The sequence below is a fragment of the Rhinocladiella mackenziei genome (assembly GCF_000835555.1).
Source record: "Rhinocladiella mackenziei CBS 650.93 unplaced genomic scaffold supercont1.1, whole genome shotgun sequence".
NCBI lineage: Eukaryota > Fungi > Ascomycota > Eurotiomycetes > Chaetothyriales > Herpotrichiellaceae > Rhinocladiella > Rhinocladiella mackenziei.
In genome coordinates this window covers 4193086-4218749 of record NW_013550604.1, presented here as the reverse complement: position 1 = coordinate 4218749, position 25664 = coordinate 4193086, and the positions used below count along the sequence as shown (strand labels likewise).

The 25664-nt window shown below is 50.6% G+C and overlaps 7 protein-coding genes across 7 annotated transcripts; 5 read left to right on the top strand and 2 right to left on the bottom strand.

Moving 5' to 3' along the window:
• Nucleotides 1-3791: 3791 nt before the first annotated feature.
• On the top strand, nt 3792-6705 carry Z518_01484 (uncharacterized protein; the record flags this gene model as incomplete). The annotated part of the gene is made up of 3 exons (XM_013422084.1): nt 3792-4303; nt 4367-4751; nt 4816-6705. The coding sequence occupies 3 exons, from the start codon at nt 3792-3794 to the stop codon at nt 6703-6705; spliced, it is 2787 nt and encodes a 928-aa protein (XP_013277538.1).
• A 1132-nt stretch (nt 6706-7837) lies between these two features.
• On the top strand, nt 7838-9002 carry Z518_01483 (uncharacterized protein; the record flags this gene model as incomplete). Its single annotated transcript, XM_013422083.1, has 3 exons — nt 7838-7960; nt 8019-8470; nt 8525-9002. 3 exons carry the CDS (start codon nt 7838-7840, stop codon nt 9000-9002), a joined length of 1053 nt encoding a protein of 350 aa, XP_013277537.1.
• Nucleotides 9003-9738: 736 nt separating this feature from the next.
• Nucleotides 9739-10203, top strand: Z518_01482 (uncharacterized protein; the record flags this gene model as incomplete). The annotated part of the gene is made up of 3 exons (XM_013422082.1): nt 9739-9829; nt 9882-10112; nt 10169-10203. 3 exons carry the CDS (start codon nt 9739-9741, stop codon nt 10201-10203), a joined length of 357 nt encoding a protein of 118 aa, XP_013277536.1.
• A 559-nt stretch (nt 10204-10762) lies between these two features.
• Nucleotides 10763-12275, bottom strand: Z518_01481 (uncharacterized protein; the record flags this gene model as incomplete). Its single annotated transcript, XM_013422081.1, has 2 exons — nt 10763-11854; nt 11943-12275. The coding sequence occupies 2 exons, from the start codon at nt 12273-12275 to the stop codon at nt 10763-10765; spliced, it is 1425 nt and encodes a 474-aa protein (XP_013277535.1).
• A 3433-nt stretch (nt 12276-15708) lies between these two features.
• Nucleotides 15709-17308, bottom strand: Z518_01480 (uncharacterized protein; the record flags this gene model as incomplete). The annotated part of the gene is made up of 2 exons (XM_013422080.1): nt 15709-16259; nt 16330-17308. 2 exons carry the CDS (start codon nt 17306-17308, stop codon nt 15709-15711), a joined length of 1530 nt encoding a protein of 509 aa, XP_013277534.1.
• A 394-nt stretch (nt 17309-17702) lies between these two features.
• Z518_01479 (uncharacterized protein) lies at nt 17703-19929 on the top strand (the record flags this gene model as incomplete). The annotated part of the gene is made up of 8 exons (XM_013422079.1): nt 17703-18380; nt 18441-18485; nt 18541-18607; nt 18678-18933; nt 18997-19099; nt 19164-19270; nt 19334-19532; nt 19582-19929. The coding sequence occupies 8 exons, from the start codon at nt 17703-17705 to the stop codon at nt 19927-19929; spliced, it is 1803 nt and encodes a 600-aa protein (XP_013277533.1).
• Nucleotides 19930-22280: 2351 nt separating this feature from the next.
• Z518_01478 (uncharacterized protein) lies at nt 22281-22930 on the top strand (the record flags this gene model as incomplete). Its single annotated transcript, XM_013422078.1, has 3 exons — nt 22281-22367; nt 22440-22613; nt 22691-22930. The coding sequence occupies 3 exons, from the start codon at nt 22281-22283 to the stop codon at nt 22928-22930; spliced, it is 501 nt and encodes a 166-aa protein (XP_013277532.1).
• Nucleotides 22931-25664: the final 2734 nt, after the last annotated feature.

Genomic DNA, 25664 nt, shown 5'->3' with positions numbered 1-25664 from the left:
TGGGGTTGATGAGGATTGGCCCACCGGACGAGCCTTTGATCTTAGGCTCTCGGAACCAGCGCCTTGTCGCAGGAATAGCCTACGAATCAGGCTCGTTGAGATTATTCCCATCCCTCCAGGGAGAGCTCGAACCGAAGCAGACAAATTAAATGCTCCTTGCTTGAAAGAATAGTATCCAGCGCCACAGAGTCTGGTCAGCGCAGTGATCTTCGGCCTCACCAGTCTGCCGGGGGGGGAGTAAAGGGAAAGTGAAAGCATTTGTGTGGCCAAGTCTGAATTTGGGGGCATGTCTTCGCGGGGCGTTTCCAGAGCACCCCGCGCTAAGGAGTTAAATTCGTTCCTCGGGAAATGGGAGGATGATGGGTGGCCGGTGGTGGTTCGTCAATGGTGGCTGGTACGAGATGATGGACGGGTATGGCTCGGAGGAATGAGCGCTGCAATAAATTGAATCGCTTCATTCAATGGTGGGGATCCAAGTTCGCCATGTGCTTTGCGAGTGGGTTTTGAGAGCACAACGGAGAGGTACCGAAGGGAAAAAGCCGGCAGTGAGATGAGGCGAAAACTGGGGGGATGAAGCACATGGTCTTTGGTGTGAGCCTACATGCAAACACGTTGCCCACGATCATGTCAACGGGCCTTCTAACTTCCAATGTCCCCCAGAGTCAATTTTTACTCAAACTGAAGGGAGAGGAGCGAAGAGGTCGGGCTGAACATGAGTCTTTTCTCGCTGGCACGCAGCTCGCAGAGCCATAGACAGGTCGGTTATGAGTTGCATGCACGTCAATCTTTGGGCCCACAGCGGGTTTTACAGGGTACAGAGTAGTCCGGGTCGACACCCGTGAGTGGATGTTAGTGGCTGCGTGGCATCTCTCTGGAGGTCATTCATCATGTGTCTCGAATTCTGTATGAGCTCTTGAAGGCCATCTGATGCCCGTGGCTCGCTAAGCAGAACCCAGGGGACGCTTCGTGAAGGATAGAGCCGTTGGCGGCACTGGAATGGCGAGCATCACTTGGCTCCTGATTGTTGTGGACGGGCTGGAGCAGCAAGCAAAGAGGCGGCCGGGAGAGGGAATTGGTGGATGCTTTGAAGCTGCAAAATCAGTCTAAGTTCATGGACAGTCGTTCGATTGCAATATAGTACTCCGCATTTGGAGTTATTGAAGCAGATGATATGGAGGAGGGGCCTGAGGAAGTTAATGGGTACAGCATGTGACACAGCTGAATGTATGGGCGCTCAGGTGCCCGTGCATGGCACAGTCCAATCTTGTTGGAGTTCTAACTTCACGGCGTACTTGCTTCGAGATACATGAACAAGGCGGGCGTGAATCTGTCACTGTAGGGCTGGCGGGAAATTCCCACGGAAGATATGACCGTATCTGCCGTAAGTATCTAGTGGTCTGGTACCAGTCATTCCACGGCCTAGCGGAGGATGGCAGTTGGGAATGAAGAGCCTAATAGGGAAGCGTGGTGGTGTTACTTGATGGATTGAGAAATGAGACGAGAGGATTGATGGGATGGTAGAGAATGGGACGTGGAGCGCGTGGAGGAGCATTGCAGTAGCAGTGGCGGCCTTTCTGGACATCTTCTAAGTATGTGGGTGATAAGGTACCTATCTATTGCCAGGATACTTGGAGTAGGTACGTACCGAGAAGTCTGTTGTCGCTATAGTGCACTTGTCTCTCGACCAGAGCCTTGCTGGTCTCTTAGCTCGGCCGGTAAAATAGTCAGGAATTGATTCATGATCAGGTTATGAGGGAAATCTCCCCCTTATTTTGCCTCACGCAACCTTTATGACTGTACACCTGCCAATTCTCCTCCCTTTGTCTCGTGGACATGGGCCTCGGCTATTGGGAGACACTGCGCATGTTGCGACCGGCAATGGGGGAGTACAATCTCGAGTGACTATTCATTATAGTTTTCATTATCATTCGTAATGGCCATTTTAATTGCAGCTGATGGTGAGGTACTGGATACGTCCTTCCGACTCCTTCATGCCAGGCTGGTTTCTAGTATACCGGTGCCAGAGGTATACGGAACACCCAAGCCATTGGTGTACACTGTACGTACAGGATACCTGCGAGGGAGCATTGGTGGCACGTTGCCTCCCACGCCGCGTTGACGAACCGAAAGCAAGACGACAATGGCCACCCACGCTACCAGAAGCACGAGAAAGCCCGTTGATCGGGCATTTATGGGTCTGCCAATCCTGGCGTGCCCGCTTAAAAGTGGTTGTGCAGCCTCTGCAGAGCCCTGGCACCATGACGCTAGGCCTTCGCACCGGCATGCTGCACGCTGCACTGCATGCAGCATAATGCATTCCTCCAAAAAGCCCGAAGCACAGCATCCTTCAAAGCATGATGCACCAGCACGAGCATGAGGATGGGCATGGGCATGAGGGCCTAAATCTGAACAGCTTCCAAGCTTTTGGGGCTGACACTGGGCTACCGCAGGACACGCCTCAGTGCTCCAGTGCATCCGGCAGAAATCAGCGAAACCTCACTAAAACAGGCCCCGCCGAAACTCTAGGTTCCCGTAGTTCCCCTCCATCTCCATCTCAGTGCCTCGTCGTTCCCTGCTCGTCCCTCTCATCTCCAGACAGTGCGACATTGGCAGTGCCACAATAGCCATGTTCCCTCCAGTTTGGTGCTTTGCTGGGGTCCCTGTCCTGGCCCCTGCTCCCCAGTTCCCCCGTCCCTTTGGAGGATTGCCTTCGCCGTTCGTTCGCTCGCTCTTTTGGGTACCGCCGAAAGCAAAAACCTTCCATTAGACCAGATCAGACCAATCCCAGTCGATTTGAACTCGACTCGAACGGAAGAGAATTGATTCCATTGATTGATCTCTATTTCGGTCTCCCGCCCACTCTTCCTCCCACCCATCCACCCACACGGCCAGTACCACTGTTGGTCTCCAAAATTTGGTAACTGGTTCTATTACCGATCGGCGCCATCCCGATGCTTTGTTCCCTGCAGAATTACCCAAGTCCCCTCCGATAACAGTGGGCAAAGATGGCAAGGAGAGAGATGAAGGCAAGAGCTTCAGGAGAAGGAAGAAGATCGCAATACCAATTAGGTACACTCGGCAGCATTGTGCAAGTCATCACAGCAAAGAGGACATGGTACATACCGCCACCTAGTGAACGATCATTTGAATCCGAGTGTTTCGGGATCGCCTCCCTCGCATTGTCCGCGACAACAGAGTAAGTAAACTTGCCTTCATCACATTGTACTACGACTAGTCAATTACCAGGTTTGGTCCTTTCTCGGCTGGTCTTTCAAACTCTTCTGTCTCTCCACTCAGCAACCTTTTCTCCCACGACATCCCGATTCCCCCCCAATTCCTCGTCCTCTCCGTCTTTCCACTTTGTCTTCTCGAAAAGAGTCTCAAGGAAACTGGAGCCCTTGACTAGGCCTGCGTGCCATCCTTTCGACCCTGGCCACACTTTACGCATCCACCCTGTCCACCCGCCGACACCTTGACCATCCCCAAACGCCTCCCTCCTCTCCTCATAGGTTGCGTGCCTCTTACCTATACCCTCCCACCTTGCGACGCCGAACCATCACTCCGACCCTTTCTCTGCCGACCCTTTTTGTACTCGTGCCAGTGATGACACTGCTGCTTGCTCAACTTTCTGTTGCCAATTAATTTCTGCTTGCTTGCTTGTCAACGACTCACACCTACATCATTTCGGTGGCTTCGACCCTGCTGCCGTTGCTGATGATATCCATACCAATACGATTGTTTCTTTCTACCTCACAGCCTGCTGCACGCGACTCCTCCAATCGCCCCCGGTAATGTCGAATGCGGATTATGGTGAACGTGGGGGAACTGCAGCTTCACGACCAACCTCCGCTGTCCACTCCCCGGCCGACCACTCTCATTTACCTGCGCCAGCACCGCAGCCCTCCTCCAGTCTAGACGACACTGATTCCTCGACCTGGTCCAGCTTGGGACCTCCAACTACGAATACTTCCTCGACCAACCTGTCTTCCACTGCTACCTCCAATATCCACTCCTCTCAACTCGCTAAATCACAAAGTCCCAATCTGGATCTCTCCACCTCCGAAACCATTGCTCGAAATGAGCAGCTGTTACGGGAGGCCGTCTTTCCTGGCTGGAAGGACGATCCTCGTTCCGACGAACTCGAGAGCCCCGAAGAATTACAGAAGAAGGATCCTTTAGGCACTCAAATATGGAAACTCTATAGCCGTACGAAATCCCGCTTACCTAACCAGGAGCGCATGGAGAACTTAACCTGGCGCATGATGGCCATGAACCTTCGCCGGCGAGAGCAGAAGCAAGCAGCGTATGGAAACAGCATTCATTCCGGCAGCGATTCTCGCACAGCCGGTACTGACAATTCATTTAGTGCAAAGCAAGCCCAAGTCAAGAGCCCGACTGAGCCCTCCGCACCCAGCGGGATTGCTCAGCAACTCCGCAAGTCAGTAGACACCTCTGCTGAGTCCGAGCAGCCTTCAGATCCCATGAATTTGGACGACTTCATAGTTCCAAGTTCGGTTGCGTCACCCGCCGGGATGACTTCTCCAGCAACCTCCGAACCCGTTAATGGGCAGTCAAAACCTACTCAGGCTCCTGGGATCCCGATTGCGGCACGGACAAAGCCTCAGGTACAGATTCCCAAAGGACTACCGCCCTCGTCCATGCCCCAGTCTTCCATTCCTTTGCGCCGGTCATCGGAGTTTGATTATGTGCAGAAGAGAGTCCGGAAGACTAGCATTGACGAGAGGAGAGGAGTGAGTTTTCCATTGTGCTCAGTTTTGATTGGACCTTTTCCTTTTCGCTAATGTAGTGTATCAGAATCGAAAACGTCCTGCTGATTTCTCCCCCCAAGTGCCTCCGTTGACGGTTCCTAGTGGTGGAGGCGGCTCTGAAATCGACAACGGTTTACCAGATTACACTCTTGATCAATCTTCAGCGTCACATTTCTCTGGGCAGCCGAATTTTCAAGGCCAAATGTCACTGCATCTTGACTCTTTCCACCTTAACGATGACCCGATCCTCACCTCCGCCGGTCCATTTCAGCAGAATTTCACCTTCTCTCCCGCAGCGTCACCCATGGTGAGCAATGGCCCTTTCTCCAATATCTATACCCAGCCTTCCATGGCTTCTTCCTTGAACTCGGCAGATATCTATTCCCCGCCCCAGTCTGGCTACCCCTCCGCCGTGTCAACGCCCCAACCTGGTCATGAAAATGACGTCCAGCAATATTACTTTGATCAAACCGGGCATCCGCGAGCGATGCCGTTCTACCAGGCGCAACGGGGAAATCATTTGACGGCCCCCATGGCCTCGCAATATGCCTACGGCGCCAACCACGAGCAAGTATATTCTGCCATGAATGGCGTTGGGTCCGCGCCGAACATGAATGGATTTTCTTTACAGCAACATGTCGATCCTTCGAGAGTCCTGGTCCCAGAATTTGGGCGCCGAGTGTCTCCTGGGGTTTCTATGACCGGAAATGACAACTTGTTCCAATTTGGAGCCGACTCAGACCCCGAAGATGACGAGGGAAATTTCGGAGAACGCGGCCTCATGATGCAATCCGACTATGGCCAGATCAGTGACCCTACATTGGACCTCAATTCGGGTTTGCAGTGGGACCCCAATGTGACCGACTTTGGCAACGTGCAACGATATGGGAATGCTGGAAAACAGGTCAGGATCGGAGGTACTGAAATGGTCAATTCGCCTCCGGATTGGGGTTCCTCAATGTTGAGTCGAAACCACGGTTCAACAGTATCGATCAGCGAGATCCGGAATCGTGATCAGGACCCAAGAAGACAAAAGATACCCAGAACGACTTCAACGCCGGCCCTCTCCAACAATCACCTGCACTCCACCCACAGTTCACCGGACGAATCCGGATTCAGCAGTCGACAGCCGTCGAGACCCAGTAGCCCAGGTCCCAAAAATACCGACCAGAATGGCGTCCCAACCACCTGCACCAATTGTTTCACTCAGACAACACCATTATGGCGACGTAACCCGGAAGGCCACCCTCTTTGTAATGCATGCGGGTTGTTCCTGAAGCTTCATGGCGTTGTTCGTCCGTTGTCCCTTAAAACTGATGTCATCAAGAAACGCAATCGTGGCAGTGGAAATACGATGCCCATGGGGACTGCCGCCACGAGAGCATCCAAGAAAGCCTCTCGAAAGAATTCGGTTCAGCAGACCCCAGCAACCACACCTACTTCTGGCAATGCTGCGAGTGAACAGAATTCGGCATCGCCAGCCTCGGTTCAAGGCTCCGCTCATTCGGGATCTGCTGTAACAACACCGACAAGCTATCCTCCTGGGACAACTGGAGGTAAACCTGGGGTTGTACCGATTGCTGCAGCACCACCGAAGCCTCCTGTTCCCCCCGGTCCGAACATGGCTCGCCCCGTTCAAGTCACGCCGAAACGTCAGCGGCGTCAATCTCGGGCATCGACCAATACTTTACCCATCATCAGCAGCAATTCGGGGTCTACGAATGAAGCAGAGATGCAGGACGTGAGCCAGTCAACACCCAAGACCACCCAGACTCCTGTCACTCGGGCTAAGGCGGCCAGTATGTCGTCTCCGGCTGAAGCCACGACAATGGCATCAGTGATGCAAGGAGGTCTGCTCAACTCAGGCGTACAAAACCTGAACGGGAACTCGCACGGCAACAGTCAAGAATGGGAATGGTTGACCATGAGTTTGTGATCGCTCCGCGCGTTATGTGCTCTGGATGAAGCACATGGCCCGGGGCCGACATACTGGGATATTGACGCAGTCGAAGTGACCTCAGAGAATTCCATTCGTTTTTCCTGTGTTGCACATAGACTATACCGACTTTGTTTCTCTTCTATCTCCCACACCAGTTATACGACTTGACGACCACGCGATACACGAATCTCCAATCTTCCATCTCAGCTCTCTTGGTCGATCCGGGGGGCTGGGTCCTATACGACAGGGTCTAGTTGGTTTTGGGTTCGGTCGAGGTTTTTGGTTTGATGAGCAAATATATAATGATGGGGCCTATTTCACTTGAGAATTTGTGATTTTTACTCTATGATATCACCGCGTCTGACTCGAGAGCTTGGGCATACAGAGCTTCGAGCAGAAGTGCGCACTTTGATTTTTAGGGAGACTGACTTTGGATGCCAGAACGGGTGCGAAGGAATGAATAGAAGGAAATGGACAAATATTTGAATGAATCAATCTTGTGCGAGGTCGAAGAGGGTGTGATAGTATATCAAGTCTTGGTGATGGAATGAAGTATAGAGGTATACCAGACAAGTGGAACACCATGCTGCGGCATGCATTGTTAATTGAAGCGCTGCAGGATAGATTTCCTCTCTAGAGCCAGCTATTTACTGATAATTGCATAGAGTAACGGGAGCGTGATGTGAATATTGTCAACTGACTTTCGGAACGGTCGTGTTGCGGGGGTGGCTAAGTTCGGAGATAATCGGCATTGGGCTTCGGATATTACATCAGATAAGATTAGGCATCGATATAACCGCTATTTCAACGACATCATTGACTTTCATCACTTTCACTCTCGTTCAATCATCCCAAGAATACACTGGATCTGTTTTGCTGGTCGTCAGCGGACCTTCTTATTCATCTGTTCATTAGATTCCTTTGGCCGTGGCTTTGCTGTGCAAACATTATTCACTGCGCTGACTCAATATCAGAAGCGCGGCAGTTCATTGTAAACATATTTGAATTCAGGGCCTGCAGACCCGAAGTGGGATCCTGGACGGTGTAAATCCTCCTCCAGAGGCCCTCTTTGACATCGACTAGCATTCTCTTGCGACGCGCCAAATCGCCATCGCCCTCGCGCAACAAAATGACTGCAAACGAAACCACCGCGGCGCCCACCAGCACTACTCTCCTTAGTGAGGTCTCTGGTGTCGTCCCAGACGTGACCCCAACCGAGCTGAAAGTCGTCAATGAATCCACTCCACCCACAGTACGATATTATCCAGCGTCTTTGAATTGTTCCTGAACACCCGGCTAATTATGCACAGGAGACTGGCATAACTATCACTGCAATCCCTGAGCAAGAGGCAGCCAAGGAGGCCGACAGGACTGAGATAACTGTGACGAAGCCGACTCCTCCTATCGAAGACCTTTGGGCGGCTGCCAAATCCCATGGCCATCCAGAAATCTGGGGCGTCTATCTGAAAGATCCTGCAAACGATATCCCCACCCAGATCATCCTCCAGAAATTTCTCAATGCCAACGATGGAGACCTGGCCAAGTCTAAGGATCAACTCACCAAGACATTGGACTGGCGAGCCAAGATAAAGCCTCTGGAGTTGACGCAAAAGAAGTTCAACCGGCACAAATTCAACGGACTGGGCTATGTTAGTACCTTCGGGGCACACGATACAGTTGACCCCGAGCTCAAAGAAGTCATCACCTGGAACATTTATGGTAGCGTCAAGAATGTGGAGGAAACATTTGGAGACTTGCAAGAGTAAGCTGACCTGTACTTGACATGCGATTCTCGGACTGACTTGTTGTTCCAAAGGTTCCTCGAATGGCGCGTGGTTCTCATGGAGGCTGCCTTGGCCTCTCTCGGCATCCAACAAGCATCCAAGACTATCACTGCCGACTATGATCCGTACAAGATAGTTCAGGTTCATGACTACAAATCGATCAGCTTCTTGCGTCAATCTCCCGTCGTCAAAGCAGCCAGTACCGAAACAATAAAGATCTTTGCTCAGAACTATCCTGAGCTTCTGAAGGAGAAGTTCTTCGTCAATGTGCCGGCCATCATGGGTTTCATCTATGCGTTCATGAAATTGTTCGTGGCTCCAAAGACCATCAAAAAATTCCACCCAATGAGCGATGGTGCCAATCTCGCCAAGGAAATCGCAGCGAACAGCAATGTCAAGGGTTTACAAGATTCGTTGCCCGTGGCGTATGGTGGAAAGGGAGCTGAGCTCGAGAACGTTGGAAAGCAGCCTGATCTCCAGGAGCCTGAATCGGTGACGCAGAAGGGGTAATGCTAACCAGTAAGTTCGACAGTCCGAACCGACGAACTAGTGATTGCCGATCACAGTAACAGTGGCATGGTACCGTAATGAGGATGAGGGGATGAAGTACATGCAAGAGGTGGTTTGACTGCGTTTACGTTCAAGATCCAAGTTCGAAGATGATGTTATTCACAGCGGGCAAGCAAGCCGATACCCCTCCATTCAGTTAAGTTCAGTTGGGCCCCTCGAGCAGAAAAGACACAGGTATGGCGCACATTGTCGACCTGAGCACCAAAGTACCCTTGTAGAAACTAGAAGGACGAGGATGGTACATTGAACATGTACCCTGCCTTGTCGCCTGTCGCTTCCCACTTCCTGTTCCTCTCTTTTGTCACATGATTGCTCTCTGCTTTCTGTACTGCTCTTTGCCATGACGTCAAAATTTATACCCCCACCAACTTGGCAGTGTTAACTGCTTCCTTGCAACTGGAGCTTCAACGCGACAGCGCCTGTATAGTCTCTGATAGGGTTCAGCAAAAGTCAAATCCTCGTGCTTCCTCAACCTCTCCTCTCTCCTGGTTTCTTCCACAGCCATCCCACTATTCTTCATTGTTGTCGAGCTGCACACTCACTCAACTTGTGTCACTATTTTTCTATGTCCACAAGAACCAGATCAGTATTCCAATCCTCTGACTGACCGTACGTCCACCTCATCGCCCCGTAAGCTGACCTGTGATCTAACCTGTTCATAGAAATCTCGGAGACCATGACCCCAGACCCGCAAAAGTCCACCCTCGACACGGCCAAAGAGTCTGTCGCCGATACCGCAGACAGCGTTGCAGGCATGGTTCAGCCAGGTCAGTTCTCAGGCCCCTCTGTCTCTACAACAAAGGTCTAACTCTCTCCTAGGAGATAGCAAGTCCACTACTCAGAAACTCTCCGACGAGACTCAATCCAACTTCAACGCCACTACCGACAAACTCTCCTCCGCGGCCCAGAATGTCCAGGACACTGCCTCCCACTATGCTCCAAAGGCTAGTTCCAATGCCGATGCTGCACAAGAATCAAGCAAGGGATATCTGGAACAGGCACAAGAGATGGCTGCAAATGCTTTGAGTAGTGCAAGTAAGGCTGCATCAGGTACACACGAGCACCTTTCCAATCCGAATGCATCCTTCATACTGATGACTGCTTAGATCTAGCTCGCTCCATCTCTGGTGAGAAGAAATGAGCCGCCGAATTTTCCGGAGTCTCCGCGTGAACCGAATCCCGGAATCTGGACGTCATTCCTGTTACGAGACATGTCATACCCTAGAACCCGGCTGGACAGAAGCCATTCGTTTGAATTTGAGACCTTGAGATGGCTTTCTGAACTGAGTCGATGGACCGTTGGGAGTAGTTTTAGCTCTACAATGAGTTAATGTTGACAAACAAACTTGACTTTTTCCTTTTCTTCCTTGCTTTGTCACGTGTTGTACTTCCTCCGCTGTACCGGATGAGCTAACCAAAACGAACGTATCTATTTGCAAAATTCACTAACTGAATCAGGTAATACAAGACATCAGCAAAACTCGGTTAATATTCGCTACCCCTTTGCTTTTCTTCTGCTCGAACATCAACACACTTCACTCTGTTTGAATTGATCAGTTGAATCAAAGAATCTTCTCTGGCAGGGTGTCCATTCAGACCAAGGGAGACCATCTTGTCAAGCTTCTTGATCTACACGCTTCAGCAAACATACCACAAGGCTGCTGTACCGCCACCTGATCATTCTTGCGTGCTATCAACAACTACAGCTTCGCGCTCAGTTTTCCACCCTTCAACTCGGTCAGAACTTCCATCGCTCCTCTCTCACCTGTTGCAACTGCCCCCTCCATATAACCACGCCAAACTGTACTCAGCTCAGTTCCAATAAAGTGCACATTTCCTACTGGAGCACACAACGCGTCCCATCCATCAGCCAACACGCCCGGTGGCAGGGCCGGACATGGACAACCCCAGCCTGAATACTCTTCCTCCATCCAAGGCGACTCGTATGCTTCGATGAAAAGCGGAGTAATATCCTTGCCGTCTGCGAAGATGTCGCCGATCTGCTTCAAGACCGATGCCTTTTTCCCTTCGGCGTCTTGAGCCGCCCACCGCCGCCCAAACTGTCCGCCGATGAAGCATGTCATGCAGTACTTGTCATCTCCCAGGCTAGTGTCACGAAACACTGAGACTGGACCGACGAACGACTGCCCGAGCCCGCACAGCTTCCTCTCTGCCCAAAATGGCTTGCTGAAATTCACTATGTACTTGGTGTAGAAGCCATAGCGAGTGCGGTTGACCACGGAAGTCTTGGAGGGCGGAAGAGGTGGTGAGAATGTGATTGTCTTGTAGACCGGTGTGGGGACCGAGATGATGACCTTTCGAGCATTATAGGCCATGGGGCTTGGGCCTTTGGCTGACACCGAAACAGTCCCGTCTGCGTTCTGAGTTACTCCCCACACAGGACTGTTCAACTTGAGGGATCCAGGCGTCAACCTCTGAGCCATCCGCTCTGCGAAAGCAGAGGTACCTTCTCGGATGCGCAGATATTGGCCTCCATCTTTACAGTCGGACCGCATCGTCATCAGGCCCCCCCCAGCGGCACAGTATTCCAGGAAGTACAGCGCAGAAACTTCAGCCGGGTCGACACCGAGCATGGCGTGCGTCCAGACTTGAGCAGTCGCGAAGGCCTTGGGCGTCACATTTGCTTCGCGCAGGTATGTTTCGAAAGAGATGGAGTCAAGTCTCTGGCGATGCGGACCTGCCGAGAATATCGAGGGGGATTTGGTGGTTGAGACCTCTTCGACCAGGTCGCGGATTGAGATGCATGACTCTGTGTCTTTGGCTGATGGATACTAAGCACGCCGAGACTTTGTCAATCTCCACTAGACAAAGGATATCCAATTCACAAACAACCCAAACTGGGCGGAGCAGGTGGCATACCTTGGGTACACCGCCGTATGGGAACTTGACCAGACTCCCGTTAAAGTCCTGCACAACAACGTCTCCAAATGTGTTCTGCACATACGTATGCAATCCCAGTTCCTGCGCCAATGCCCACATCCGGCTTTGGTTGCTGTCATTGATCCAGGCGGCACCCAAGTCTGACTTCACCGCCCCCGTGCTCGACGACCGCAGCGTCAGTGTCTTTCCGCCTACACGGTCACGGGCTTCCAGAACCAAATACCGAAGCCCGGCGCGATGCAGCGTCAGTGCGGATTGCAAGCCTGAGAGGCCTGCGCCGACGATCACGACGTCGAATGTGGATTGCGACATTTTCGATTCTTCGACACCAAGGCTGTCTCGCTGGAAATTTCCAGAGCAAGGTACCGACGTATTTTCTGGTGTTGTATTATATATAAATCTCTGATACTCGGCTGGTCTTTGCAGAAATTGGGGTTTGCGTGGAGTCAGTGGCGCCCTTCTCCGCTCCTATTTTCAACGTCACTCTTTTCTGAACGTGGAAACGCACGGCGTGACTTGTAGATGCAGCATCATGGTTGGAAACTAGGTAAGGAGGTGCTCGAGAATGGCTTTTTGTTGCGTTGTATGGGCCCCACATGGACACGGCCCTCGCATGGATGAGGCTGCTGTCTTTCCGTTGAGAAAAACAGGTTCTCCTGACGCACCAATTTCAAGGACTGAGGAGAACATCTATATATCGGAGGGATACTATCCCAAATGGCTTGTGACTCCTTGAAGGGGCCTCAGTTCTGTAAGTCCTCGCCGCCGGTCTCGCGGGATACTGCATTCCAAGGTGAGGTGAGCATTCCGCCACTTAAAGATGTAGCATGAAGAACGGTAAGAAATCGGCAGTCCCCCCCTCCCAAAAAAAAAGAAAACTCTCATGGGATCTGCTGCTTGTCCTTCTCGACGCTTAGCCCGACTGCTGGCCGTTGGGATGAGGCTACGGGACGACGAGGCCGCGCAAAAGCTCTGAATGTAAAATGGGGCAGAAAGGGCTCTGCTCGTTAACGTCATTTGACGGTACGATCTGACCACACTTTATCAGCGCAGAGTCCAGTAAGGTTCCAGCGAGGAAAATGCATAACTATCTTCAACCCTGAATCTCTTTGTCTGTCATGACAATCGGTATGCATTCGATCCTTGGGCCCTTCGTCTTACGGCGCGTGCGAGCGCATATAGCAGGAAGATGCTGCTATATCCCCAAAATCTGTCCTGCTCATTCATTGGGCCGGCGTCTCGTTGAAGTATAGTCGAGCTGTGGTACTCCAGCCTTGTCTCGCAGCCTTGTCCTGTCATTCAATGCGACTAAGAAGGCAGTGGTTGGGTCACCATCCACGGTTGCGATTGTCACCCAATATCAGAAGCGGTATCACGATGTTGATTCTGCCGTCCGCATCGAGCGGTGAGTGTCCTTTACTGATATCCTAATTAGGAATTTTAATACTTCCTGCGTACTGTTCCAGTACACTTCCTTCCTTAAGACCCCAACCATTCTAACATTCTTCTCTGCCTTCGTCCCACCACTGCAGATTCTCGACTCGATAACCCTCAACGCATTCGGTCAGACCGCTTCGCCTGTTCTTCAAAAGAAAGCATCGCCATGAACCATTGAATTCTCTTTCTCTCACGCTGAGAAACCGCCTCCACACTCACACCCCGCTCGTCATTTCGCTCCCCTTCGCACTTTTTACCTTTCTTCACGACATCTGCTTCAGACCTTCGCAAAAAATGAAGACCTCGAAAGCTGTTCACGCTCCTGTCAAGATTATCAGTCGATATCGGTCGAAATAGGCACCTGAGGCAGGCCAACATCGAAGGCCACATCGTATTACAACTCTCCCTCCACCTTCTTCTCCATCCGCCCTCTTCTCCCTTAGTGCAACAACATCTACACCAAAGAAGCCGACCATCTTCGACCCAAGAGATTTACCGCGCCGCAGGTCTTCATGGAGAGGAAGATTCGATATGGGTGTGTCTCTGCTATAGACCAAAGGAGAGAACAACCTCTTGGGGTCTGATTGACCATAATAGAAGCGCAGATGCGGAAGCCAAGGGTATCAAGATCGATTGGCCAATCAAAACACAACCTGACCTCCTTTGGACATTGAACGAGAGACCATGGAGTTCAACACGACTTGTTCACCAAGGTATCCCTACTAGCAACGAATCGTATGAGTCAGCCATGCAATTCAAACAAGTTCAAGTTCCACCAAGTTTTCCCTCGGATAATGATGTTGATTCAGTCGTCTCTTCACAGTTGGTGTTCTGGGAGAGTGCATCCCACACATTTAAAAGAGCACCAGAAGATCGTGTTCCCTTTTTTTGCACTCTTGTCTCGGAATGGCTCAAAACCGAAGAAAAAGCTAAGAAGGGTTCCCCAATATTGCCCGCAGAGCTGGTTGGGATTCCAGAAATCAAGAACTAGGCCAAGAGCGAGTTTGTCAAGTGGGTAGCGGAAGATGCGCTAATAGACATTTACCATCTCTGCTCAAAGTGCCTCCGAGGCCGTCACTACCAATTCATCAACGCCACTTGTGAGGAGTATGAGATCGGGACCATTGGAGGGACTTGGCACTGGGGAGTAAACGACAGGAAGGAATAGCCAAAGGAAGAGGAAAGGTCAAAAAGGAATAGTATAGTCACGGAAGATATAGAGAAGAGCAGTAGAAGAGGACAGAGTCACGGTATGGGAAGAGTCAAAGAGCAGGAAACTCAGGGCAGAAGGAAACAAGGGCACAACACGTTTCAGAGTCGCCGACGGACTCGCACGTCCCCTGGCAAGAGGGGGATGGGGAATCATGATTCATAGCTTCGGAACTTATTTCTTTCCTTCCCAGTGTTGTTGGGATTTTTCACCTCTTTATCCTGATTCCGAGTTGCAGGTTCCAGGTGAATAATAAACCATTCTGGACCATCTCTGTCCGGTGTCGTATTTGTTGGCCCTTAGTGCATACATAACTATGCGATGTCTGGTGATTTTGGCCAGGAATTAGGAATGTTGGGATACTAATACCCTATAGACTTGCTAGGCATTGCCAGCCTCGTCCTTTACCTGAATCCTTAGTTAAGCCATCCTTTTCGTCATCGAGGACCGAGTTCCTACAAGGGGTTGATTATCTGCTCTTCATCGATGGTTAGATAGTCCGCCTATCCGTATCTGCCCTCGATGTTGAGCACATACCAGAGAATTTTAAGAGCGTGAGTGCGAGCAGCGCCGGATGAGGTGGGATGGATTTATGTGACGCGATGTGGTCAGGTCTCTTCAGGTCTTTCAGCGGGTCCTGTAGCCAGTCCTAAGCCCCACGAACCCATCTATCTCATCCGAGGACCTTCGGCTTGTGTGTCGCATGCCTGGTCTTGAACTCATGCAGAACTTGGCCTTGTATATGTACATGCTAGTGAGATAAAAAGCCTGGCTCGTACCTGGCCAACAATCTCACATGCCAAAACTTCTGAGGGCCGCGGACAGTGATTCTGCTACGAAGAATTCGTTTCAAATTCATTCACTACATGCGAAGGTGGTAAGGCTGAGGACGTCTAGAGGTCCAGCACATCAAGCAATTGGTTGAAAATTTGTCTGCAACTGGTAGAGTTTCAAAGACTCTTGTCAAAACCTGTCGAACTTGCCTGTAGGCTCGCATGAGATGATACACCAAATGCAGCTATCCCTGCTTAGGCCACTTGATTCTAGATTGGGCCCCCGACCTCGGCAGCCCCATGTGGTATTTGCAACTTATCAAAATTACCGTCTCGCTCCTTGTCCTTGCGGGAGATCGTCCAACCAGACAATGGCTTTGGCCAGAGTTCGACCACTGCCATTGCCTTCATTCTGTTCAACCCTCACGAGCCCCGGTCGGGTCACAATAAGAATCTTCCGGCCGTTGTTGACCTCGTCATCATCGTCAATCCCGGCGAGTCTGCTTTGTCTATGTCCTTGCAAGAGTGGTGATGATACATCAAACGTCAAATTTCTTTCCTGGATGTATTTCAGGTCGACAGTTTCAAGAGAAGAGTTCTGAGTCCAAAGCCTCTCCGCAATTGCCGCTGCGTCCCTCAAAATCTCGCGGAGTTGTTTTGCTCGGTGGTCTCGTTGGTGATCTTCAGATTCGGCCTTCAAGAGGAAGCACGCAGGTCCACTTTCGAAATGCGAGGCTACCGTGTCACAGAAATCACTGATTTTGTTTTTCGTGTCTTCATAAACCTCTTGCTGAGACCTCGTCATATCGGATGTCCGAGCTGGAGACAAAAGCCGCCACAGCGAGCACCGCCATGCTTGTGCTTCTCGAGGATCCCCTGAAAGTTTGATTGTTCAGTACATAGCTCTTTCAAAACAGACAGACAAAGGGCTTTCCATATTCCATACCTTTGGCCAGTTGGCTAAAAATGTCGTGCAAAGCCTCCGAATGGTTTGGGAAACACCAAAAAGGGGTCTTGAAAAACTTGGTATGAATTGTATCCCACAGACCACCATTCAAGAGCAGCACAGGAATTTTCTCCCGCATTCTTGCAGGAGGTCCGCATATGACGGTGGGAAGGGAGCCATTTTGTGTCAATCTCACGAATGGCGAAAGATACGCTGCGAACTCAATGACGAATTCATCTGGCCCCCTTCCCAGATCCAGACCTTTCACAGCCCATTTCGCGGCCCAGTCTGTGATGTCGTTGTCGAGGTTCTTGAGTAGCTGGCGGACTTCATCATCCGGCAGAGGATTCCAGCGGCCACCCACTTTTCCCTCCGTCCATTGCTCGAACAGTTGATCATTTTTTGCGCGAGCCCCTTGAAGCTTTCGCTTGAGGTCGCCATTGGCTCTCTCCAACCTTGCGTATGCTTCTTCGAAGTTCTGCAACTTGGCCCGTGATATAGCCACTCTCGTTTCTGTCCTGTAGGCATCTTCAGATGCTTTTGGTTCTCGTTTATCCGAGCCCGAAAAAAAACTGAAGATCGATTGGCGGGTTCCAGTCTTCGGTTTATTGCTTATGTCGGTATCCTTTCCACTGCCGTGTATTGCGCCTTCGTCGCGTTTGGAACTTGTCAGATCGTACGAGACGTCCTTCTCATGAGGCCGGTATTCTCCGCTTGCCGGTGATACGTTGACCTCGTGATACCCTTCCCAAGGAGCGGAGAGAGATCGTTGTTCTTTTCCAGCATTCGTATCTTCTAGATTTGAGCTCGATGACGGTTCTTGATTCTGAATGCATGAGCCTGCGTCGACGTAGCGTTCAGTCGCTTGTGCGCTTACATGCTGGAGATCACTGGCTGAGCCGTCGATGTCCATTGGATCCGGTGTGTCATGGCCGCGGAGAGGACGATGTTGTGGTCCCCCAGAATCCTCGAAAGGCATCCGGACTTGTCGTCGAGACTTTGGGACGGCAGAAACAAGAGTGAGAGACAAGTCTTCAAACTTATTGTTTCGGCTCTTCAAAGCAGGTCAACTACAAGGAGGTTCGTTCTCTTGCGCGAGGCTCCAGGTATAAATTCACCGCTTAGGCACGCACCGACGCGTATTCCCTTGCGCTCCTGTAAGTTGCTACGACTCATGCAAAGCGGGGCGCACTCAGGGAGGCGCAGGCAGGCACTGAAGCCCCCTCCCTTTTCTGCAGCCTCTGCCACAATCTCCGCCTCAACGATAGACCGGGGTCCTGGTCGCGCAAACGGTACAGATAAACCTCTATTTCCGCTATCGATCAAGCCTCGTCCATCGACTCTTTGTTTCGAGACCATCACAATCGCTGAGTATGTCATCCCAAAGGACGACCAACCGTGAGATTTCTGTTCACCATAAAATCATTGTTGGCGTTGACTATGGCACCACCTACTCAGGAGTTGCTTTCGCGACGACAAATACGCTTAGTTGGCAAGACATAGTTCTGGTGTCCAAGTGGCCGGGAAACCCAGACACGGCCTGGAAGACACCCTCTATCATCGCATACGCATCCGAGAATGAAAAGTTCAAATTCCCCCGCAACCAGTACGGCTACCAAGTGACCCAGGCCCACAAACAATATGCCTGGACAAAGCTACAACTTGAAGGCAGCATTGATCGCACAGAGCATGATGATCCGCTCCTGGAACACTTGTATGGAACCACCTTCTCCGAGTCTCCTAATCTCCCACCGAATAAATCGGCAAAGGATGTTGTGCAAGACTACCTCACCGAAATCTACCATTATAGTATGCAATATCTCAAACTGCGACTAGGCGCTCCAGTCGTCGATATCTTCCCGATAGAGTGCTGGATCACAATGCCTGCGATTTGGTCGGACCGCGCTCAGCAACTCACTCGTGAAGCTGCTCTGGGGGCCGGTTTCGGATCACGGCCGAGGGACAAGGTCAAGATGATCTCCGAACCCGAGGCAGCAGCCTTGTACGCATTGAAACCTTTTCTCACTTCTGCTGCAACGTTCCCATTGAAAGTAAGGTTCTTCGTGACCATAGACCCTCTTGCAATAACGTTTATTAACCAATTTGTTTAGGTAGGGCAGCATGTCTTGGTCTGTGATTGCGGTGGAGGGACGATAGTACATCTCCCGAAAAATAGCTTTTGCCACGCACCGTACTGATTCTCTCTCCTAGGATCTAATCACTTACGAAATCGTTCGGACTGAGCCGCTGGTTCACAAGGAAATATGCCGCGGATCAGGTGAGTACTATCTTTGTTTTGGGGGGGGGGAGAAAAGAGCTGGGAGGCTTCGCTAACTTCTCCCCTTTAGGTGGAAAATGTGGCTCTACCTTCATTGATCGCCGTTTTCTGGTGTGGATGGGCAAGACCTTTGGAGATGCGTATTTCTCGGTCGATAGCAAGAAACGTGGACCTGGCAGCACTTTCATGAGATCTTTCGACACAGCTAAGAAAGATTTCGGACGTAAAGGTGACGAAAAAGAGCAATACTATGTCGAACCTATCATCATGAACGTTGACAACGAGGAACTGTATGACAAAGAAGACCAAACTGTGAAAATTCCCCGGTGAGCCGACTTAGACCCCAGGTTCTTTGAGCCGCTGATTTATGGAGTTATATTGCAAAACAGGGATACTATGAAGGAATTCTTCGATCCCGGCGTCGACACATGTATCAAATTGGTGGAGGATCAAGCTTCGCAGTTGAAGAAAAAGACGAACACCCAAATTGATGTGAGTTGATCGGGTAAATCGAATTGGATCTTATTCGCCCCGGGACTAAACGCGCGAGCTGCAGAGAGTCATTCTGGTAGGTGGTTTCGGTGCCTCACCTTACCTGAATACGAAATTGGAAGAATGGTGTAACCGGAGTGGAATTGCCCACTTCACATCGCCAGAGGACTGGTATGTTCGACAGAATCTCTTCTTTTTGAGACCTGTTCGTTGTAGCTGAGATTTCCTTTTCAGTCAAGCGGCCATTGTCAAAGGAGCTGTTTTGCGAGGACTGGAAGGAGTGCGACCTATTAGCATCATTGCGAAGAGACATTACGGTTGGTGTTGGGGAGAACCATTCAGAGAGGGAATTGACGACGAAAACGATGCCTACATTGATGAATTCGACCAGCGCAAGTATTGCGCGGACAGGATGCATTGGACAGTCAGCAAGGTATGGGATATGTCGCTTCCCATATGCGTTGCAAGACTGAAATTTATAGGGACAAGAGCTGGACCGGAACTTTAAGCTCAACAGAGGCGTGTCTCAGACTCTTGGTTCGAATGCAAAAGAGATAGCAAGCGAAGTGTCGCTTTTCTCTTGTCGATTGGACAACGCCCCAGAGCATCTCAAGACTTCCGACGTGCGATTAGAAGGGACCATTAAGACCCGGCTGAGCCTAGAAAGGGCATCCAGGAAGAAAGTGAGCTCCCAGTCTGGGAAGACTATTTACCAATTTTCTTATCAGGTTGAGGTTGATTTTCGGTCAGAAGAGGGCGTTTTGGCGTTCAGATCGTTTGGAAATGGGATCGAAGAGGGGATGGCAAGTATCACCTTTGAAAGTTGGTAGTACTATGCCAATGTTCTAGTTACCATCAGTAATTTTCCTCCATCTCGCCGGAGCTATCATTCAAGAGCCAACGGAGCAGAGAGCATCTATAATGGCATGTACATTACCGTCCGCCATTCGAGAGATCACATCACAACTAATGAGATGTGAGACCCGGATAATCGCTCACCGAACCAACATGAGGGTGGTGAGTATAGGAAGGACGACCTACGATATCACCCATCACAGATCTTCTATTCATCTCGTCTTGACTTTGAAAGCGCGTGCCAGTTTGGGGGCCGGACAGGCCGTCTCAGGAGCTATTAAGATCACAGTAGTTGAATGTTTCTATTAGTCTATCGAAGGATCGGTGAGGAGGAAGGTTTACGAAGTGCCTGTACATCATTCAAAGGATTAGGCCGGGCTGGAATACCCTAGTGTTTTACAATGTCTGGTATCGAGGGCTCTGTCTTCCTGCAAGAGGTCCTGCTATCTAGGTTCTCTATATACTTCGTCCAATGGGTCGTCAAAATAGGCACACGCAGGCACGAGAAGGCACCAGCAGGCTGAAGAGCTTTCAGCGCCGACCTTGAGTTTCTGATCGTATCATCATGGCAAAAAGTGAGTGTACAAGTAGGCTCTCGATCAGACTATGGCTGCAGGGAACCACGGGCAAGAGTTTTCCCATTTCCGCATCCGCACATCCGCACGCTTGAGAAACGGAAGGTTGCCTGAAGTTGTACTTGGATGCCCTTTTTGAGGCTGAGACGAGGCCGGGGCTCCGCAGTATGTACGGCTAACAACCAAGCCGGGGTCATCATCACAATGTACTCCTACCGCAACAATTGCCGACCCAGATATGTATATCCAATCAAATGATTTCGTGAACACAAGAAGAAAATGCGCTCTTTCAGCCTCATGTCACCTTGACGATGCCCACATCAAATTGAAGATACTAGTATCACACATACCTGTTCATCTTCAAAGAGATCCTTCTCCGTCTTTTTTTAGAGGGTATCACAGCGCGAAGGCAAAGAATGGCTTGTCAAGATGTCCTTAGTGTTCTCAGATCCTCAGACCAAACGTATGATCATCAGTATCGTGATAATGTCAAGAACATCTTTCTGCCAAGGGACAGGACATCTCAGCTTTATGCTATTTTGCTAGCATCACAGGAGTCTAGCTCAGAATCCACTCTCTCTTGTGATCACGTCAACGTCCAGGAACCGCAAGGCGGAAGTGAAAGACAAAGAGGCCAGGCGCGGACGGAAAACGCTAGCGGGAAGAATTCTCTTGATTCTGGGGATTTCAGTCACCACGAGTTCGACTTCGACCGGGGATCAAGTGATGGCAGCAAGAGAATGAAGAGACTGGGGTGTGTGGAGGATGTCCGGGAGTTTTTCATGGTCAGTCTTATCCGTTAATTGTGGGCATAAGAGACACTAACTTGTCATGTAGCAGCGTCGAAATCCCTTAATTCTGTAAGCATCATCATCATTGGAGCTTGTGTGGAGGGCGCTGATGTTTACATTTTGTAGTCATATTCGACAAAGCTACTCCCATGGTCCGTTGTTGGTGACCGAGGACGTTTTCGAGGAAGTTCTGGAACGGCTTGGAGTATTTCCCCGTCTAAAAGACGTACTCCTGTACCAGGGCCAACGCAGGGTCGAAGTGGAAATCGCACCGCCGAGGGTGCAATTCAACTTACATCCACGGTCTGTGGAGGGCTTCCCAGGTTCTGGGTTTGGTAATGTCCCGTACTTTCACTTGGATGGGATAGCGCTCACTGTGTCCAGAACTTGCCTATTGCGTTAGATATGTCCAGCTGAATGGCAGAGAGGAGGCTCCGAGCCCCTGGTCCTTACGCCAATATCTTGTTTATCAAGGAATTGATTTCGGCACATCCTCGACTTCCTGGGTCTTTGTATCACTGCCTACGGCTGCCCAGCGAATATTTAGCAAATTCCACGCAAAAAGCGGTACCTTCAACGCCTGTAGTACACTTCAGATTCATCAGGCACTTCTCCATTGGGCCACGACCCAATGGAGACCATACCTTGCTTACCTCGCGGAAGCTCTGGATGATCACGTTAGCAAAATTATGGCGAATACTGGGCAATACTGACCGAGTGCAGGCATCGCGACTCCTCCTTGCGGATCATGGTCAAGGTGGAGCAGCGGGACTGGCTGACTTTGGCGTCCGCCAGCAACTGAAACAGTTGGAGGACGATATTCTTGATACAATACTAGCCCTAAAAGCAAGCCGCTCGAACGCAGAGGACATGTCGGCAATCATCACGAAGATCAGTTGCCATAATACACATGGTCACGGGGAGAATGGCAAACATCCACATCCCCATTGGAATATCAACATGGCATTAGACATTTCAAAGGAGCTAACGCTCCTTGTCGAACAAGCCGACAATCTTCATAAGAAATTGAGGAGTTCCATTCAACTAGTGAGTTCTATCGAAAAGGGATAGGAGACTGAGCGTCAACGGGAGCCAGGCTAACCGTGATCTTCTACGCAGCTTTCCAGCTTCCTCGACCTGGAGAGTGGCTACACGCTCCAAAACTTATCAAGAGAAGCCCAAGAAGAAAACATAAAAATGGAGGAGATTGCCACGCGAAGCATGCAAGATGAAGCTGCGGTTAAGTTGTTGACCATCATTATGCTTGTGTATCTCCCGGCGACTATTGTCCTGGTAAGTTGAGTTACTGGTGCCGCAGCTGTTCAAAATGCAATGCCGAACCTCATGTCCGTTCTGACCGGGCCCTCCAGAATTTCTTCTCTACAGAATTCATCACGAAGACGCGATTGCCGGACGGCTCGGCCATCACCTCGGTCGACCATGATTGGACCATCGTGCTTGTTATTTCGGTTCCCTTGACGGCGGGAACGTTGGGAATTTGGTGGCTTTGGACACAAGTGCAGTCTGGGGCACTGCAGAACAGGTGGGCAAGAGTAAGGCAGTGGGCAAATGAGAAAAATTCCAATGCTACTAGTGCATGTGCATGTTGAAACTTGATGGCAGGTGCTTGGTATTTTTAGGCTACGCAGGCAGCCTTGGGGGCAGTATCATACTGTACTTGAGAGAGTCGCTGGTGGCATAGGAGGCTTAGGCACTGAATCGATTCGAATGCGTCTGCCTGAGTTCAGCCCGACATTCCATTGCGTTGCATCGCTGGCCCCCTTCCCAGGCGAGTGGCATGACTCGAAGTGATCGGGCGACCCCATCAAGAAGGCTGGACGCCCTGATCCCGGTGCTTGCACTGATCCTGGGACCGAGGTTGCAAAGAGATCGAAGTTTCAGCGGCGGACAAGGCAAGGTGCTGCAATTTGTTTTGTTTTATTTGCTAGAAATAGAAGTATAGAACTTGAAGGATTGTACCATTGATGTTTACCATGTGGACAATGTTTGTTGCTCACCGGTTCCACGCCCGAGTCTCCACATCCGCGGATGCAGATTGGGCCTTATGCATATATATGCAGGTGACTGCAAGTTTACAAGTAGGGCCTTCATACAAATGCGATCGGATCTGGCACAGACTCTGCCGCAGACAGGTTCTCTGCTCTCGTCCTGTGCCCAGGCAATGCAACGCCTTGGGTGCTAGTTCTGTTCTGCTGGATGTGCTGTCCTGTGCTGTCCTAATGCTTCTTCCGGCGCCCTTTCTCTGGGTGCACCGGTGGCTATCCAGGGTGGCACAGCCTCAGCCTCATCAATGACCGTGACCACCGAATGCGAAATTGCCATGGATCTCGGTAGTACCGGGCACAGCTCAAAAGAAAGCCTGAATTAATTCTTTCCTTTTTTTTTTTTGAGGTTTGTTTCGTTCTGTTCTTCTTCGAAGTCTATTAAGCGATTCGATCCTCTTTACAGTTGACCAACGGTTATGGTAACGGTTAGCGGATCTCAGTCTCCGGATCAAAAAATGGTCACATTCATTAGCCGCGCACGGTACGTTAACCATAGAAAGCTTGAAGCATGGCTTGCCTGTTTTGCTGGTTCAGGGGCTGCTACTTCTTACTCGGTCGGTTTGCCCGCCCATATCATTTCATTTCTGATCGTCGTGCCAAGTACGAGTAGATAACTCATGTTCTGGTGTTTGCAGCGAAGAAATGGCGTCTACAGCATTACGGCTCCGAGGGAATGGACGAGTGTAGGTGATGTTGACTGTCATTTTCGAAGGCTTCCTTCATCGAACATTGAGGCTGACGGACGACTCCAAAGGACGAGGAAAATTGGATCAAGGATCCGAACCACACCACGAGTGTTTATGTCGCTGAAATTGGTAGGGAACTGAGGTTGAATTAGCTGGCGAGTGAAGTGGCATGCAGATGGGTCAAGGCAGATGACAAGGTGTCTGCAGATGATCTCTGCGCTTGACGTGGCCATGTCAGCAAGCGTTCAAGTCTATTGGGGGGTGATTTCATGTAGGGATGCTGTAGTTGGCTTTTCGGACAGTGTCTTGATGCCCTGGAATTCGGATTGAACCTGCGAAAGGGGCAACGTAATTAATTGTGTCGGACGATCCATTGAGGAAACGTAGTTGACGCCCTGCTTGTAAGCCTTAACTACATCCTGCCGAGTAGTTTGGAAGTTCTGCCCGCTTATTCCCTTTCCCGACAACAATGCCTCTGAAAGCTCACTGAATTAAGATCAGAAGGATAATAATATTGTGTTCGCAGCCTCCTGCCGGTGGCGGGTGCCAAACCCCTGATTAAAAAAAAAACCAAAAAAAAATCACATAGCAGAGCGTCAGATGCAGCACTGCGGATTGTCTCTAGCAAAGCCAAAAGAATAGTGTTTGAGACTGTCAAACTTGGGACTTGTCAACCCTTTGTGTTGTTGAGATGGATGGGAATGCTGGCACTGTCTGTTATAGTCGTAGGCTGGCCCTTTCTTTCTATGTTTATGGTTAGGCTGTAATTTGCGGGGTCAAAGGGAAAGAGAAGAGATGGCGAAGGACATACATCATTGAGGTGTCTGGGTGCATCGTCAATGTGCCACTCTCCCCGGCGCCAATAGCACTGTACAGGTTGACCATATATGCTATTCAGTCTGGCTTGAAGCTTGCGCTCGTTGACGAAGAGGTCAGGAATGCGTTCTGGTGTAGGAGACGCTGAACGACCTTGTAAAGCTGTGTCGTGGGGCTCATGTTGGAAGGCCATCTGCGCCATTGTTCACTTGGTCAGTGGTTGGATTGAGAGTATGAGTATCGAGAAGGCTTGGGCCTAGGTGGTCTGTAACTCAACTTGATGGGGAGTGAGACCGAGCGAAAAATGAGAACTTTATAAACGAGTAGGGAGGCAGTGTCCGATCATGATACATAGGCGCACGCGGCCAGCGTGCATTCGGCCACATCGCCCCAGAAAAACGAGGATTCAAGGGCAGCCGGACGAACTCTGCTGCAAACTTGCCTCATCATTAAGCCGAAACAATCCAATAACTGTCAGCGGATGGCGTTTTCGATACGCGAGGTGTGTGAGGTGATTTTGGCAGGATGGAGAGGCTGGCTTTGCTTGATTTGCCTGATCAGCTGGGCGGTTGCTCATGCTGCAGGGTCTCAGCGCTCCAAATTGCGCATGTGACAAGTGTTCGTCCGATTGGATAGGGGTGGTGGATCGAGATGAATGCCTCAGGAAACCTTTGCATGGGGTTAGTCCAGATTTGGAATCCGGACAAGCATTTGGCGCCGATGCCACTCAGCTTCTCCCGTCCTTTCTACCGTTCCTCCACCCACCTACCTCGACC